Source organism: Macaca mulatta, chromosome 15 (assembly GCF_049350105.2).
Source record: "Macaca mulatta isolate MMU2019108-1 chromosome 15, T2T-MMU8v2.0, whole genome shotgun sequence".
Lineage (NCBI taxonomy): Eukaryota > Metazoa > Chordata > Mammalia > Primates > Cercopithecidae > Macaca > Macaca mulatta.
The window spans coordinates 64,350,802-64,366,658 of NC_133420.1; the positions used below are offsets into that span (position 1 = coordinate 64,350,802).

Sequence of the window (15,857 nt, forward strand, 5' to 3'; positions counted from 1 at the left end):
CAGGTATGGAATGATATCTTTGTGGACCAAGGTAGGAAATGAATAAAAGAACAAGCTGAATGAGTAAGATGAATAATAATTTGCCTTTGGCCCTGCTCTATAGGAGAAGTGAGGGAAGAAGTATCTTCCTGGCATTGTCATACTAAACCAGAGCAGCTTTCAAGAAAAGCCAGGCCAGAGAGTCCCCAACATAAGAAAACAATTATATCTATCTGTATATTTAAGGTTCTGATTATTTAAAACTGAAGTTTCACAAGACCATTCTCCAGGAAGTGGATAACCTCAGAACACCCACCATGGGAGAAGTTCATCTCTGGGCTGGGAAGATCTTGAACAGGCAGTTGCTCCAAAGCTGGAAGGAGGAACCTACAGCCACACAGCCATTTTCATATTTGCTTTGGCTGCAACTTTGCCTACCAAGGTCTCCTGGGGCGTACCTCCCACCAGGCCTAAAATTCCTTTAGTTTCTCACTATACCACTCACCAAACAACTACAAGTTGTTGTAGTTGTCCGGAAGAGGAAAGGGACAGTGAACGAGGAGCTTGGGCTAGGAGCCTGGCAGCCCACCGATTTGGACAGATCCTTACCCTCCAATGCATATTTCATGTCTTGGGCAAACAGATGCCACATCACTTCTGCGCTGACTTTTCCCACATTCAACTCCTGAGGAAACCTGGATGACAGAAGAAACCACAGTCAGAGAATAAGGCAAGAGTCATTTGATTTGATTCATTTCAAGGCGAAAGTGCCTAGTTCTTGGAAGTCATATTGGAGAAAGGAGAAGCTTAGAGTACAGGGCTAGGTCCAATCTGGAGAAAAGGGGCCCAGGGGCCAGTGGGAGGACACGTGGGGGCAGAAGGGATCCCCATAGGCAAGATGGGCCTGGGGGCAGAAGATGCCCAGAAGGCAGGCAATTGGGAGGCAGAGACTCTCCAGGCAGTGGCTGGAAAGCAGGCGCAGGCTAAATAAGATGGGGGAGAAAGGGCAAGGGAGGGGTGGGCTATAAGAAGGCCCACTTCATTCACAGTGGACAGACACATACACACATGGTCTCTGGATCCCCTGGGGCTCCTATGGCAGCCACAGTCCCAGAAGCCTCTCACTCCAGGGAGGCTGGCTCAGTCTGGGCAGGGACCCCCATTATGTTTCCACACCTGTCTCCAGAAACAGTTACCCAGACAGATACAAGGGACAGAGGGACAGATGGACGGACAGGAAGAAGAGGTGGCACTGCAAACATACAGAGACAGGAAAGAAAGAGGTTGTTAGACAGATGGACAGACCAATCACCAACAGACAGGGCCAAAGAGGGTGATACTCACTGGTTCAGAACAGGTGTGTAGGAATTCTTATCTTCCTCTATGATTGACACGATAAGTGTGATGAGCTTGGGCCAGAAATCCAGGTTCCGAATGCTGGGCCCTTGTTCCTCTGGAGGTAGCTCCTGCTTCTTGATCCAGAGGACACAGTGAGAGAGAGGGAGAGAGAGTCAGAGTAGAATGTAAAGGGTGTCTCCAATGATCCTCTTTCTCTTCCCCTCCCTATACCTCTTCCTCTAGAATCAAGGACCTTTCCTCTCCTAGAGCCTGTCTTCCACAAGACTATCCCTGTTCTGTAAGAATGACTATTGTGAGATCCCAGAACACAGGGAGCCTGTCGCTGAGAAGTTCTGTCCTCAGTCCCAGGGCACTGCTCTGATAAACTTGGTCAGTCCAAGAGATATAAAGATGCCCATCCTCCTTCCTTCTCTCAGTTGCTACGGGCAGAGTAACTCCCTGGCTAAAGGAAACAGTCCTTCCAGCCTCACTAATAGGTCTAGTTCTATGCGGCCCCTACAGGCAGGTAGCCCTCCTCTTCTGGTGGTGTTCCTCTACTGACACCACGCCACGACCACACACATACACATCTCAGTTCTGAGCTCTTTCAACTTCTGCAGGAGCTACTGAACAGATCTAGGGTGCATTTCAGCCTTTCAGTGGAGTAGGACTTCCCTTGACCCCCTGAAGTTATTAGGGGGAAGAACTGCATTTAGGAAGCTATTTGCCTAGCTGGATAAGAAAGGGCCTTACTTGGGAAGAGGCAAGCCTGAAAGCTTTACCTGAAATACAGAATAAAAAATCACTCTATAGTCACAGCCCAGAAAAGTGAGGTAGGAGTCACCACAGGAAGCCTGGAACACATATCGTGTTTATGTGGGATGTCACATGCCACTGGAAAGCTTCCACAGTCCTTAATAAGCCTGCATTATCAAGAAGTTACTAGAAACCAGGACAGAATCTTTAATATCACTTAAATACATCTCTTCCTTTTATTTTTCTGTCATTGTCCTGGCTCAGGCGCTTATCATTCAAGGATTTCTGAACTGGTCTTTGATCTTCAATCCAATCCCTCCTCCTTGCAGCTATCAGTGATCTTTCTACAAAGAAAATCTCAGCGTGTTACTCCTCTGCTTAAAGCCCTTCAACGGCATTCAATACAGTTTAAATTCCTTAGTTTATGGACAGATGAGGAGAGAGAAGGGCAGCAAGGTTATATGACTTGTGCGGAGTCATGCAGTTGTAAAGAGCAGAACTAAGATTTGATCCCAGATAGCTGAATCCCACAGCCTGATGCTGTAAGTACCCTAAATTGCCATACTTCTTTTATTTTTATTTTGTGTTTTTGAGATGGAGTCTCACTCTGTCGCCCAGGCTGGAGTGCAGCGGCATGATCTCGGCTCACTGCAACCTCTGCCTCCTGGGTTCAAGCAATTCTCCTGTCTCAGCTTCCCAAGTAGCTGGGATTCTAAGCGCCCACCACCATGCCTGGCTAATTTTTGTATTTTTAGTAGAGATGGGGTTTCACCATATTGGCCAGGCTACTTTCAAACTCCTGACCTCAAGTGATCCACCCGCCCCGGCTTCCCAAAGTTCTAGAATTACAGGTGTGAGCCACTGCGCCTGCCCTGCTTATATTTCTTTAAATTAACACGCTTATACATAATTCTGTGCCTCTAAGCATTCTATTTGCTCTCCGTGGTATGCCCCTTCCCTCCAGCCCCTTTCTTTAGTTAATTCCTACTCCTTCCTCAAAATTCAGATTGAACTTTGCCTCTTCTGAGAGGTTTTCCTGACATCCCTGTTATGGGCTCCCAGAGCACGCTCGCTGAACCTTTGGTGTAGATGTATCAGAAAACTACAACTACAGTAAAACATAGTAACAACAAAATAACAACAACAAAAAATAAATGTAGTAATTTGCTCTGACCTCCACTAAACAATGAGATCCCCAAAGACTGAAATGCCTCTTACTCAACTTTGCCTCTAATGCTCTGTTAAGTGAATGGATGGACGAATAAACCAATGACTGAAGGTCAACAGACAGAAATTTTAAAAGACATGAAGAGTTTATGCCAGTGTAAATATGGAATAAGGAAAAAATGAAATTGAAAGAAAGTAAAAAGCAGATACCAAAACACAAAGGCTAAAGAGTATCCCTGAATAGTTTATGAACTCTCTTTCAAAGTCTAGTTCATTCTCATGCTGGGGAATAGAGACCAAATATTCAACCAGACCTCTGCATAGTTGAAAGACCAAACCTGAGAACAGTGTCTTGCCTTGACCAGAGAGACTTCATACACGGATGACAGAATGTGTCAAGTAAAACAAAGTCCTCAGGAAAACCTCCCATGGACTTCAGAACCAATAGAAGGCTTTATAAACCTTAAAAGGAAGAAGGCTTAAATACATGGCTGGCACAGAAAGTACACTTGGGAATGAGAAGAGGCAGTAGGAACAAGATCTTAGTCTTTATGAGGGTGCTCCTAGGAAGCTTTACAAATTGGATTTACCTAAAGATAAGTGTCCAAGACATTTAGGTTGTCCTGCCATCATTGGTTGTCCAAATCCCACTGCCTTTTAAGGTCTATCTCAAATGTTCCTTATTTTATGTAGCTTTTTCCGGTATCTGATCAAGAATGGGAAAAGACTCTTTCTCCTTGGGATTCCTTTAATTTTATCCCTTTTTCAAGGCCCTTCAACCAGACTCCTTTGATTAGAGTTATATATATGTTTATGAGACTGCAAACTTACGGAAGGAGCACTGTGCTCTCCTCAGACGTGGCCTAGAACAAACATTCAATATATATTTGTTGTACTGAAGGGAATCCACTCTGCAAATGTATGGTCAGCAAGAAACTCCTAAAACTGGAACTGTAATGAGTAATTGGAGCTAGAAGTTCTGGCTTTGAAATAAGTTGGGAGCATGGATCGGGGATACTATTAGAAGGATCTGAGAAAACGCACTAAGTCACCAGGTACTGACTTAGGGTGCCAGGCTAAAACAAGTGAAGTAGTTCAGCCTCACAGAAGGATAGGGTCAGCCTTGATAGCCAGTGGATGAATACGGCCCAGAAGAACCACACATTTCAGAGAGAAGTAATCAGAGGGAAAAGTAAACCTTCCAGGAGTCAGCAGCTCAGACACCACTTCAGATTCCAGAGGAAGGAAGCCCAGAACTTACAAGAGTCTGCAAGAGTCAGAATAAAGTTAAACTTGAGGGAGAAAAAAGACTCTGGGATGGACTGAGAATTCACCTACTCAACCCCTGAACCCCATGAATTTAGGTTTACTTTCTTCAACATCATTATTGTTGCCATTGCCCAGGGGTCTCTTTCCATCCACATATCTCATGGTCCACATGGTTCATACTCCACAATTCACTTACCGTTAAGAACATCAAGTACTTTGTCCTGAGCGCCTTTCCACCACCATTGTGAAGGAAAGCTGAGGCTCTAGAGAGCCACTGATAGCTGGCCCCACCTGATCCCGAACCTCTTACCAGCTGGTACTGGTGGCTGTATAAGTCGTGGCAGTTGTTGAAGATATATTCATATGTGGAGTTCAAACAGGCCTTCACACAATCCTTTACCACCTGGCTGGCTCTTGGAGGGCTTTGCAGTTCTTGTACCTGCCAATTAAAAGAAGAAATATGGGCCCAAGGTCCTGCTCACCTGGGTGGGATATTCTCCTAGCACTACCCCAAACCTACTCTAGATTCTTTCATCCCTCTCTGGGTCCCTAGACCTTTCCCTGTGATGAAATTGCCAGGATAGCTGACAGGGAAAACTTCCAGCCCATCCTCATGGATTTATAGTCCTTGTGCTCTCTCAGAAGTAACCCAGGGAACAGGTACACAGAAATGTAAGCTTAGAGGTGATGAATCCTGTGGCTTCAGACTCTGCCCAGTGATTCTTATTTTTCATGTTCCTGTAGCCAGGTCTCCAGCCCAGAACCACCCAAACCCAGTCCATTTCTTACCTTCATTCTGAAGAAAGTAATGCTGGTCAGCAAATCCACTGTGGATTTTAAGTCCTGAAGCCGTTCAGGACTCCCAGCAGGGAAATTATTCTGTTGCAAATCAAGCAAATGTAAGAAAGGAACAGAGGACTATGAAAACCTTCCCTGCCAAAAGTGATGATATCAAAAGCTTCCCTAATTGCTACCTACTGGGTTTTTCTCTAGTCGAGCTGGCCAAAAACACTGAAGTGTTACAGGTCTCCTTCTCTTTTTTCTATTGATGCAAACAGGCTCTTGCCAAAAGCAGGGGTTAATACTCTCCACCCTAGAAAGCAACACACCCTCCCTCCAGTCCTCCTTCCCATGCAATGTTTAAGAACTTGTACAAAGGAACACACAGGCGCACACACACTTACACACATGCTTTTCTTGGATGAAGATTCTTACACACCAACAGTGACTTCTTCAAAAGTTACAATCTAACTGTATATCCTGGAATATAAGTGGAGCCACACTACAGGCCAAACTGAGGTCCAGGACCTGTACTTTTTGTACAGTAGACCCCAGCTCTTCTACTGTTCTGCAGCCAGCAGATGGCAGATCTCTGAGCAGAACTGCTTTTGGAGTGAGTTCCTTAGGAATTTCCAGCCATCCTTACTTCATTCACTTTGACATGAGTCTTAGGAGGGAGCTGCTATGAAGAGCTGAAGGGAGATGCTGAGCCTGTCTTCACATTAATGGTCAGTTTTTAAACCTTCAAATGGCTACTTATATGCCAAATATAAGACATACAGTCAGTTGTCCATTATTTGTGCAAATGGAGGGCACTCGAGCAGACAATTAAAACCTCACTTCTTTTTAACTTTAAGGTTGTTTTTATACTTACTTTTTAATGTGCGTATATTGCCTGTTCTGAAAATTCACAGCACTTTAAAGCAAGTAATGAAGCCATTCTAAGATCTAACATAGGAGGAAATGAGAAACTGCCCATTTCCTTATCCTGTCCTGTCCCAGGTACCCATCCTCCTACTACACCTATTTCCTCCCTTTATACTACAAATGGACATGCTCTCTGATACAAATTACTTGCAAAAGCCAAGCTACTCTCTCTCCTCCTAGCCAGATTCTCACACCTCCCCTGGAAACGAGGAGAGTATGGAAAAATGCAAAAGAGAAATGTAATTAGGTATCTAATTTTTTAAAAGGGTACTCCTGGAAGAGATTATTCTCAGGAAACTCCCTAATGAGAATGTCACCAGAGAGTTTAGTAGAGTGTTAACAGTGAGGTTGGAAAGCCAACTGTCCATAAAAAGTAACCATACCTGCTGCTATTTATACACCACATGGTCCCTGGAGTTAAAAGAACCACAGGTGTCAGTAGCATTGGCCATTTGCGTGGATGTGATGACACAGACCAGTTTTCCCTGGCCTCAATCTTTACAGCCAAGATTGGCCTACAGTCTCTCTGGGACTGTGCTTGATATCTATTATCCTGCCCACAGCCATGTCTTCACTCACCCTGTATGTAGAGAGGTCGATCCTCAGTGAGTTGTGTAGCTGGTCCAGCAGTTTTACAAATCTCTCTTTCTGAGGGTGAGAAACAAATAATGGGGAAGAAAAAGAGAACCTGTGTCTGAGTCCCCTAAACTACAACAGAAACAGAACCACCTCTGGATGAGTAGAAAGAGTTGGGAGGCATTGGGCTGGAGACACATCCCTGCCCATGGGAAGAACAACAAACAGTGTAATGAGATAGATAGTCCCTGTTCTATCTCTTTGCAGCTCTGTCCCAATCTGGGAAATCTCACACTGGCAAGGAAAAAGCCAAGTCCCTGGGAGGAGAAAAGGCTCCTTGGATTATCCAAGAGTCAATAGGGCACGACCAGTGCATCTCTATCCCTTTGGGACTGTAACTTATCTCAGTTAGATAAGAAGAAACTCCAAACACATTCTCTCTTGAGTCTGAGGTCTCCTGACTTATCTCGGGGTAGTACATAACAGTTATACAGCCACAGCCTAGCAGTGATGATGGGAGAGAGAAACTGATGCATTTGAAAGATAACAGGGCAGGCCTGAAGGGGTCTCTCTTTAAACCACATTCCACACACACTTCCCATAGTGTATACTTTTTAAATGTTAAAATATCTAACATATACTATTTTAATAGCTGATTTTCATAGAAAAAATATAATTAAACATGGAATCATATGCCTGCAGGATGTTGGCATCCCACTCCTAGAACTCATATATTGATTATATGAGTAGATATTGATTAAGTCAATACATAATGAGATGAGGCAAAATGGAACAAATATTTGACTGGCTTAATACATTACACATCTACAGAAAGACTCTTATCAACAACAAAAAATTCATTAGTACCAAAAAATCAGGGCTCACAGACTCAGTGAATTGGGGTGATACCAGTAACTTTATCCCAAAATGGTCATTTTTGTGTTGGGTCAGAATGATTTTATCTAGTTTATACTGAATTAATGTCAGGTGATATTTTGAGTAATGACTCAACTTCTCAGGTACCTTAACCCAGGAAGGGCACACCCTGGATAGGGAAAACAGTCCAGACACTAGAAAAGGGACAGGTTCAAGTGCACACTGGCATCGTTGCTTAGACATCAGTCTCATATAAACTCAAGTAATATGAATCCGTCACAGACAGATTGAACAAGATTTTTAAAAGTCCATTTGTGGACCTGCAAGACTGAAGAATATGGACTATGGTAACTCAACCAAGTTGTTGGCCCAGAGAGATTCTGGCCAAGCCCAGGTGGTACCACCCCCAACCACCTTCTCTTCTTTGTGTCTGTGGAGAGGCTATTAGTATAGTCTGCATACCCATAAGGAAACAAGATTCGTCTATCAAAATGGTAGCTACCTGAATTTTAAGCACATCAAGCAACTCTACAGGACCAGCCAAGAAAAATCAAACTTGGCCGAGTGCAGTGGCTCAAGCCTGTAATCCCAGCACTTGTGGGAGGCCAGGGTGGGTGCATCACAAGGTCAGAAGTTCGAGATCAGTCTGACCAAACATGGTGAAACACCGTCTCTGCTTAAAAAAAAAAAAAAAAAAAAAAAATTAGCCAGGTGTGGTGGCATGTGCCTGTAATTCCAGCTACTCAGGAGGCTGAGGCAGGAGAATTGCTTGAACCCAGGAGGTGGAGGTTGCAGTGAGCCAAGATCGCGCCACTGCACTCCAGCCTGGGCAACAGAGCGAGACTCTGTCTCGAAAAAAAAGAAAAAGAAAATCAAACTTTATTAATTGGTAACCAATGCAGACATATGTGTTTACATGATACTTACCCCAAAGTTGGAGGCTGCGAAGCGATCAGAGGCAGAGACATTGGTAGAGGCAGTTGTGTGGGCATAGTAGGCATTGATGTTGGCCAGTAAGGTGCTCATCACTGCTGGCACACCAGGACACATGTACTTGGATGATAAACATGCAAAGTGCCTGAAAAACACAGCACCCTCAGCCTCAAAGACTCTTCAGGGCTTGCAGCAAAAGCCAAGCAGGAACTCATTAAAAGTTTATGGGCTAAGTGAAGCACAGTCAGGGCAATTGCTGCCCTCTGCTTGCCTAGGGCTGCTTTCTGTGCACAGCTCTAGGGGCAGCATCACTAACAGAAAGGCTACTCTGCTTCTCATAGCAATTTGGAATTCCCATTTAAAGAGTCCTGATCGACTCCACACACAGCTGCTTTCCCTGCAGTTTAGTGTCCTCTTTGACCCCCAGGCCAGTCTAGGCCAGACCGGCTATCACAAACACATGTACATGAGCACACATATCCTGTCTGCTCAGGCCTGTGATGTCTAGGCAGATTTGTCCTTGCATACTCTCACATGCCTTTTTCCCTGCAGAGTTCCCTCAACTCTGAGGCAGTTACTGACAAAACATTCCCTTTTCTGTGAGTTACTGACAAAACATTCCCTTTCTACGTATACCCTTCTTGCCTTGGGGTACAGAACTATCCCACCCAGCTCAGAGAGGAAAGGAAAGGAATCACTGCATGCTAACCCACTAAGGACCTGCCCACCATGTCAGTGTGCCTTAGTTAGACATCCCAGTGATTAGTAGCCACTTCCCAGCGCCCCAGCAGAGACTCACGTCATGGCCTGATATATGGACTCAATGCCATAACGCATGGCAAATTCATCCACAATTTCTTGGGCTGTCTCATCAAAGTACACCTTCCAGGCATCGTCTCCTCGAGCTTCAGGGATGCGGACTCCTCCACTGCCCTGAATGTCTGTGAGGTAATGGAAAAGGTTCTGCAGAAGACAGAGCAGAGAAAGGGAATGGAGCAGAGAAAGGGAATGGGTTAAATACATATGAAAAACAAAAACAAACTTGGTGGTAAAGCCCAGGAGAATGTGAATAAGGAAGGTTCCACAGAAATTCTGTCCTTCCAGTCATTGCTCAGTTCCTCCTATGGCCCCAGTAGGCTGTTCTGACATTAGTGGAAGAGAATGTAGTCTGGGTTCAATCACTTGGGCTCTCCAGGGTAGCAGAGTGAGTCAAGGATAAAATTTAAAACGGGCCTCGGATCTCCAACCACCTAGCAATCCTACTTATGGCCAAAGGCCTCTCCCAGCACTGCTTTCTGATCCCCCACCTACCAAGGGCTGGCTCACCTCATGGAGACACGTATACTGCATGTGGTATGGGGCTACTTTCTCCTCCCCCTTGATCTCCACACTGATTTGTAGTCGGATAGCCCCTGAGACGGCTGATTTGTCTGTCCTCTTCTCTAGGAAGGAAAGAAGACTGGAGATTGACACCAATGCAACTAGACAGCATAGATAGTTCCATTCTGGCTTAACCCAAGGAAAAGAAGGGGCCAACCCAAGGACTCACCATATAGGGTGAATCATTCCAGTGACCATATATTCCACAAATAACCCTTGAACTAGCTGGGTAGGAGAACAGGAGTGTGGAGGGGCGACAAAGGCACTAGTATGAAGAATAAAGGGCCTTCTGAAACCCAGAGAACGTTCAGCCAGAGTGAGTTGCAGCCACTGCCACTCCTCTGTCCCCCATTCCTCCCCATAGTCAGTTCTTTGCAGGTAAGACGGGCTCTGTATAGAGATATGCTTTGGGGACAAATGGTGGTTTTGGTAGAAGGACTATTCCTAGGTCCCCTTCATGCTCTCCCTTCCAAGCAACTTTCTTGGGTCCAGTTTCCTCACCCAAGTTGTACCAGACGTCCATCTCGCCACTTAGGGTCCGAACCTCAATGATGGTTTGGCCGAGGAAATCATCGGACTCTCGCTTTAGGCGTTGCTTTACTCTTGACTTGATGTCATCATCCTCATCCCACACACGCACCTTAATGCGGTCAGAGGAGTTGTGGCACTCACTGTGAGAGAATTAGGCAGGCTCTGTTAGGGGCAGACCCAGTAGCGCCAAATCCTGTTACTTCCTATTCCCTCCCAAAAGCTCTGACAGCTGCACTTGAGGGCCTGGAAGTGGAGAAGTCAGAGGACACCAGTACTAAAGTTCCAAAAAAGTTGGGCTATCCCAGCAAATGACTCTTCATTCCTCGGCCTGGGTGGCTCTATCTACTACTGTACAGTTCTTATTGTCCTAGAACAAAGGGCAAGGGGTGGAGGGAAGAGTAATTCAGGTCAATTCTGACTTCCTATACAGCTAGCTGTATCAGCAACACCAAGAGGAAAACAGCTAGATATGCCACGGAGCTCCAGGAAGCAACTGCTAGCTCCATCCTCAGAGCCTAAGACATGAACTCAGTAAAGATGCTACACATGTCCATGGTAGGCCCATATAGTTATAACTGTTTAGCTTTCTATCTAACTCCCCCATCTGCCTAACTATGTGCTTGGTGAGCTTCTATATTATCCTATCATATCCCATTGAAATGTCATCTCCTCTATCAGGTTTGCTTTGGAGAAAGGGGTTTTCCCAGGTCTTCTCTCAAGCTGTCCTCTCCAACTGTTGCTTTCTGGGTTCTGTTGTTTCACCCAAAAGTTGTAACTGGCAAAATTTGCTGTTCCTTTCCCTATGTTCTTATGACATCTTTCCACATTCCATTAAAATATTACAGTATAACCACCACTCTGTGGGAAGATAATAGACACATCAACAATGAGCTTCTTGAAGCCAGGGATTGTTCTATTCATTTTTAGATACACTATTTTATGTATAGTGTCTTGTACAGAAAATGAGCTTAAAAAACTGTTTACTAAAAGTGGGCAAAAATGACCAAGAGCTAGTTGATTTTAAATTAGTCATAAGAAGAATTCAAGCAGGAACTATTCAGATTCTCAAACAGGTGCTTCTCCTAGTAGCTATTAATATTATCTCTGGATTAGAGATTAATGTTACTATATCCTAATCCTTTTTTTTTTTTTTTTTTTGAGATGGAGTCTCACTCTGTCACCAGGCTGGAGTGCAGTGGCATGATCTTGGTGCACTGCAACGTCCACCTCCCAGGTTCAGGGGATTCTCTTCCCTCAGCCTCCCGAGTAAGCTGGGACTATAGGTGCCTGCCACCATGCCCAGTTCATTTTTGTATTTTTAGTAGATATGGGGTTTTGCCACGTTGGCTAGTCTGGTCTGGAACTCCTGACCTCAGGTGATCTGCCTGCCTTGGCCTCCCAAAGTGCTGGGATTACAGTGTGAGCCACCGTGCTGGCCCTAATCCCTCTCTACATGAATCTTCTGAGGAGCCAACAGAAGGAGGCCTCTACATAGCCAGGCTGCTTGGCTGATTCAAATCCAAAATCTGGACCCTAGGCCTTATTGGGGAGTGACAAAGCATGTTGATTCTCCAGATATTAGTTTGTCATTTTTCAATAACCATCCTTTACTGTCATAAGAAATAGTTTATAAGAAAGTGAGATAATAAAAAAATCAGTGAGGGTAGAAGCTGAGGCAGGAAGAAACACTACCTTTATGGGAAACAGCAACTTCAGGACCCAGATTTCCACTTTCAAGCCAGAATTACCCAGTTTTAGGACAAGGACACTCCCTCCCCACTCTGTATAACAGCCTTCCTTACGAGAGCCTAACCCTACTGTACCTTCCTAGGCAAGGGTAGGAGGTACAATAAGGCAGTCAGTCCCTGGTTCTGTCACTGAGCAGTAAAGTAGTAAAATCTTTCTACTGCTAGAAAAAGCAGGATGGGGTGCCCTAGGGCCCCTTTAATAGCCCTGGTGAAGACAGGGCATGGGCATAGTAACCCTGACACAACAGGTCATGAGAAGAAAACCGGAGAAAGAATGGCTGATGGCTGAGCAAAGCATGTGAGAAATGGATTTTTCTCCCCTGCCTTTGCCCAATCTTCAAGTTCAAGCCCAGAATGGCAGGATGTGATCCTGCTCCCCCAATACACACAGTCCCAGGTAAGACAAAGCTCTCTGTGACTTACAAATGGAACTTTTCCTCCCAAACAGGATTCAAGTTTCCAAAAATGGTCTTGGTACGCTTCTTGGTTTTGCCGACTTGCACAGTCACGTAAGGGTCACTGGATCCTGTTTTGTCCTTGGCTTGTAGGCCCTGGGCACACACCACTGCAACCCAAGCATGTACAGGAGGTTTCAGAGTCGGTCAGAAGCCCTCCACAGCACTACTCATATGCTCTCCATCTTAAAGCAGTCTATGCTCCTTGCACAGATACCATAATCCCATTCCTCCATATTTATTCTTCTTACTGGGCCATGAGCCTTTCCTTTAAAGCCCAAGCATCCCATCTCCCTACCCAACCCCTAACTGACCACTTGTCTCTACACTGGTCCTTATACCCTCTGATATATACATGCTTCAGCCCCACCCAGTTAGCAAACCACTGGTTAACTACTCCCTGGTCCCCTGACTTTCCCCTTCCCCCTCCCCCCACCTCTTGTAATATCAAACTGTTAGCCAATCTACAGTGTTAGGTTGTTAGCAAATCCTTGTATTATGGTTCATATTGTTTGCAGATAGCAGTCTTGCCTCTCCGGCACCAGGGTCTAGGTAAGGAGGACTGATGAATAATGAGGACTTTCCTTCCCAGTGATTTCCTTTTTCTTTCTTCCCAATCCCTTGCTCCCTCATGCTCAGGATGCTTCTTCCCCAGGCTCCTTCCCATAGCCCAGGCCTTCCTGTCCCCTCAGACTGTGGCCTGCTCACCAGTAATGGTGATCTTGGCCGACCATTTGGAGGTGCCATCCAGTACACTCTGCTTCACTGTTTTCATCTGCTGCACATGGGCAGCTTTGCTCACTGTGAAGACGTCCCGTATAACTTCAAAGATCTCTGGCTTATTTCGCTCTCGGATCTTCATGCGGTCCTTCATGGCCATGATAATGTTCTGGGTCCGGTCCTCAGCTCCATGTTTACAGCTCTTTTCTGCAGCCCCTGAACGTGGCCAGGAACAGAAATTAGGATTAAGCAACAGGTCACCTACCAGACCAAGGGTTGAGCTGAGGAATGGGGCCCAGGAGAGGCTGCAGAGCAGCGGAGAAACTATGCAGCCAGCCTGGTTGCTACTTCTTAGCAATTAAGGCAAAGGCCCTCTGGAACCTGCACTTGCCACCTCTTCATGATGGGTTTTGGCCAAGTCATTACTAGCATTTGTCTTCAGGCAGTCTTTTCAGAGCCCATCTCTTCTGCTGACTCTGTCCTACCTGTCTCTTCATGTCTAACTTAGCCATGCCACTGGCACCAATTTGAGGCTCTTCAAAGGACATTTTCCATGAATAATTTCTCAAGGCCTCTCCCTGGTCCCCTTTTATATGTCATAGCTGTCCTTGAGATAATGAAGTACTTGTGGGTCTGTCTAGAGGTGACCTTAACTTCTCCTAGCACAATCCTTAAAGCTTTCAGTGCTACAGCCTGGCTTGTCGGTAATACCTGGGAGGTCTGGAGAGCAGGAAAATAGTTTCCACTTCTTTCACCCCTGCTTTTCCTGGGGTCCAGCCACAGTGAGTGCAAGCAAAGCAGGAGGGTAGCAAGGAGATATGAACTTTGACCCCTACCATTTTCTCTGACAAGAACTTGTTGCTTTTCCTGCTCCTATTCTCCCCACTCCATCATGGCAGGACAAGTCATATATTTAGCCAAGGCTGTGGGGGTCTGGCATACTCTCCTCTTGGACGTCTGTCAGATTCATTTGACACTTTTATTTCTGGCACTATTGTCTAAAAACAAGCAATGAATGCTGCCTTCCCTGAGTCCTAGATTCCAGGCTTCGGGAGGTTCCTCTGTGGGGCCTGGAACCCCACAAAACTCTATTTCTTTCCTCTCATTAGTCTCAGATCCTGATGCTTTCGTCATTTGGACTATAAGGGCGCTGTGCTGTATACACTGCAAAGCTCAGTCTCTGGGATCAACTGAATCCTAGAAGAGATTCTAGCTACATTAGAAGGCCACAGAAAGCTCAAAGAATTTTTCCTAAAGGTGCTTAAGAAGGTAGTGTAAGACCTGCTATTTGGAAAGGCAAGGCTCCTTGATTCAGAATCCTACCTTCTCTGAAATGGATAGGGTTTCAGAATCAGGTGGACTGGGAGAATGAAATGGATAGGGTTTCAGAATCAGATGGACTGGGGGAATGATTGGTTCAGCCATCCCAGCTCTTTGCCACAGACTATTTTGGAGAGCCCCTCCAGAGCCCCTACTGCCCCACTCCCTGCCCCTCACTCCACAGGGCACTTACGCTGCAGGCAGTCAGCATTGAGCAGGTCCTGGCACTTCTCATGGCACTTGACTCCACATTCACTGCAGCGCATGCCCTGACGGGCAATGCCCCAGAGGAGGCCTTCACACTCATAGCAGTAGGTTGGGGTAGTGGCTGTCCAGACCTCAAAGTTGTGAGGAGTGGTGCACGAAATGGGGTAGATTAAGGCCTGCAGGGTTTTCTTATACACGTGGGATTTCTGAAAGATACATACCCCATCCCATGATTTTTGTTTTTTGTTTGCTTTGAGACAGAGTCTTGCTCTGTTGCTCAGGCTGGAGTGCAGTGCTGCGATCTCAGCTCACTGCAACCTCCACCTCCCAGGTTCAAGCAATTCTCATGCTGCAGCCCCCGAGTAGCTGGGATCACATGCACATGCTACCACGCCTGGCTAATTTTTGTATTTTTAGTAGAGATGGGGTTTCACCATGTTGGTCAGGCTCGTCGAACTCCTGACCTCAAGTGATCCACCTGCCTCGGTCTCCCAAAGTGCTGGGATCACAGGCGTGATCAGCCTGTGGCCACCATGGCTGTTCCCCATGACTTTTAGATTCTGCAGGGACATACCAGAACTGAGACCCTGTGGGACAATCAGGACCTTGATTTCATGTCTCCTCTGGCAATGAAGAAGATGCTCTATCCTGGCCCAGCCCATAGCCCAGCCTAGCAGAATGAGGCCCACAATATAGTGTGCTCCTGGTTGTCCAACACAGGTTGGACCTGATGCTGAATCTGAGCCTTGTTCCAGCATTTACACTTTCTAAGAAAACAGAAGGTACTTGGTCCATCATAAAACCCTGAGTTCAGCGGTGACACCCTTCAACATGAGACTTGGGCTTACCCTCTGATCTAGACTCGCTTAGAGCCTTACCCAGTGTGGAAAACTAA

General features: G+C 45.8%; 1 protein-coding gene and 1 long non-coding RNA gene across 28 annotated transcripts in view; one reads left to right on the forward strand and one right to left on the reverse strand.

Moving 5' to 3' along the window:
* LOC144334643 (uncharacterized) overlaps positions 1 to 15,857 on the forward strand; it is a 190,992-nt gene that overhangs the window by 31,779 nt on the left and 143,356 nt on the right. The gene's annotated exons all lie outside the window — the stretch shown is intronic.
* The window catches only part of UNC13B (unc-13 homolog B), a 235,883-nt gene that overhangs the window by 14,153 nt on the left and 205,873 nt on the right, over positions 1 to 15,857 (reverse strand). For 20 of the 27 annotated variants that reach the window (XM_077965804.1, XM_077965797.1, XM_077965793.1 and 17 more), the window contains 12 exons: positions 14,949 to 15,168; positions 13,424 to 13,651; positions 12,684 to 12,825; positions 10,483 to 10,652; positions 9,928 to 10,043; positions 9,401 to 9,564; positions 8,596 to 8,746; positions 6,796 to 6,864; positions 5,299 to 5,388; positions 4,820 to 4,948; positions 1,324 to 1,451; positions 589 to 674 (listed from right to left, as the gene is read on the reverse strand). In XM_077965804.1, coding sequence (XP_077821930.1) covers positions 589 to 674; positions 1,324 to 1,451; positions 4,820 to 4,948; positions 5,299 to 5,388; positions 6,796 to 6,864; positions 8,596 to 8,746; positions 9,401 to 9,564; positions 9,928 to 10,043; positions 10,483 to 10,652; positions 12,684 to 12,825; positions 13,424 to 13,651; positions 14,949 to 15,168 — 1,693 coding nt within the window. The remainder of the gene's footprint in view (positions 1 to 588; positions 675 to 1,323; positions 1,452 to 4,819; positions 4,949 to 5,298; positions 5,389 to 6,795; positions 6,865 to 8,595; positions 8,747 to 9,400; positions 9,565 to 9,927; positions 10,044 to 10,482; positions 10,653 to 12,683; positions 12,826 to 13,423; positions 13,652 to 14,948; positions 15,169 to 15,857) is intronic. The other 7 variants (XM_077965801.1, XM_077965805.1, XM_015117503.3 and 4 more) reach the window with 1 other exon arrangement.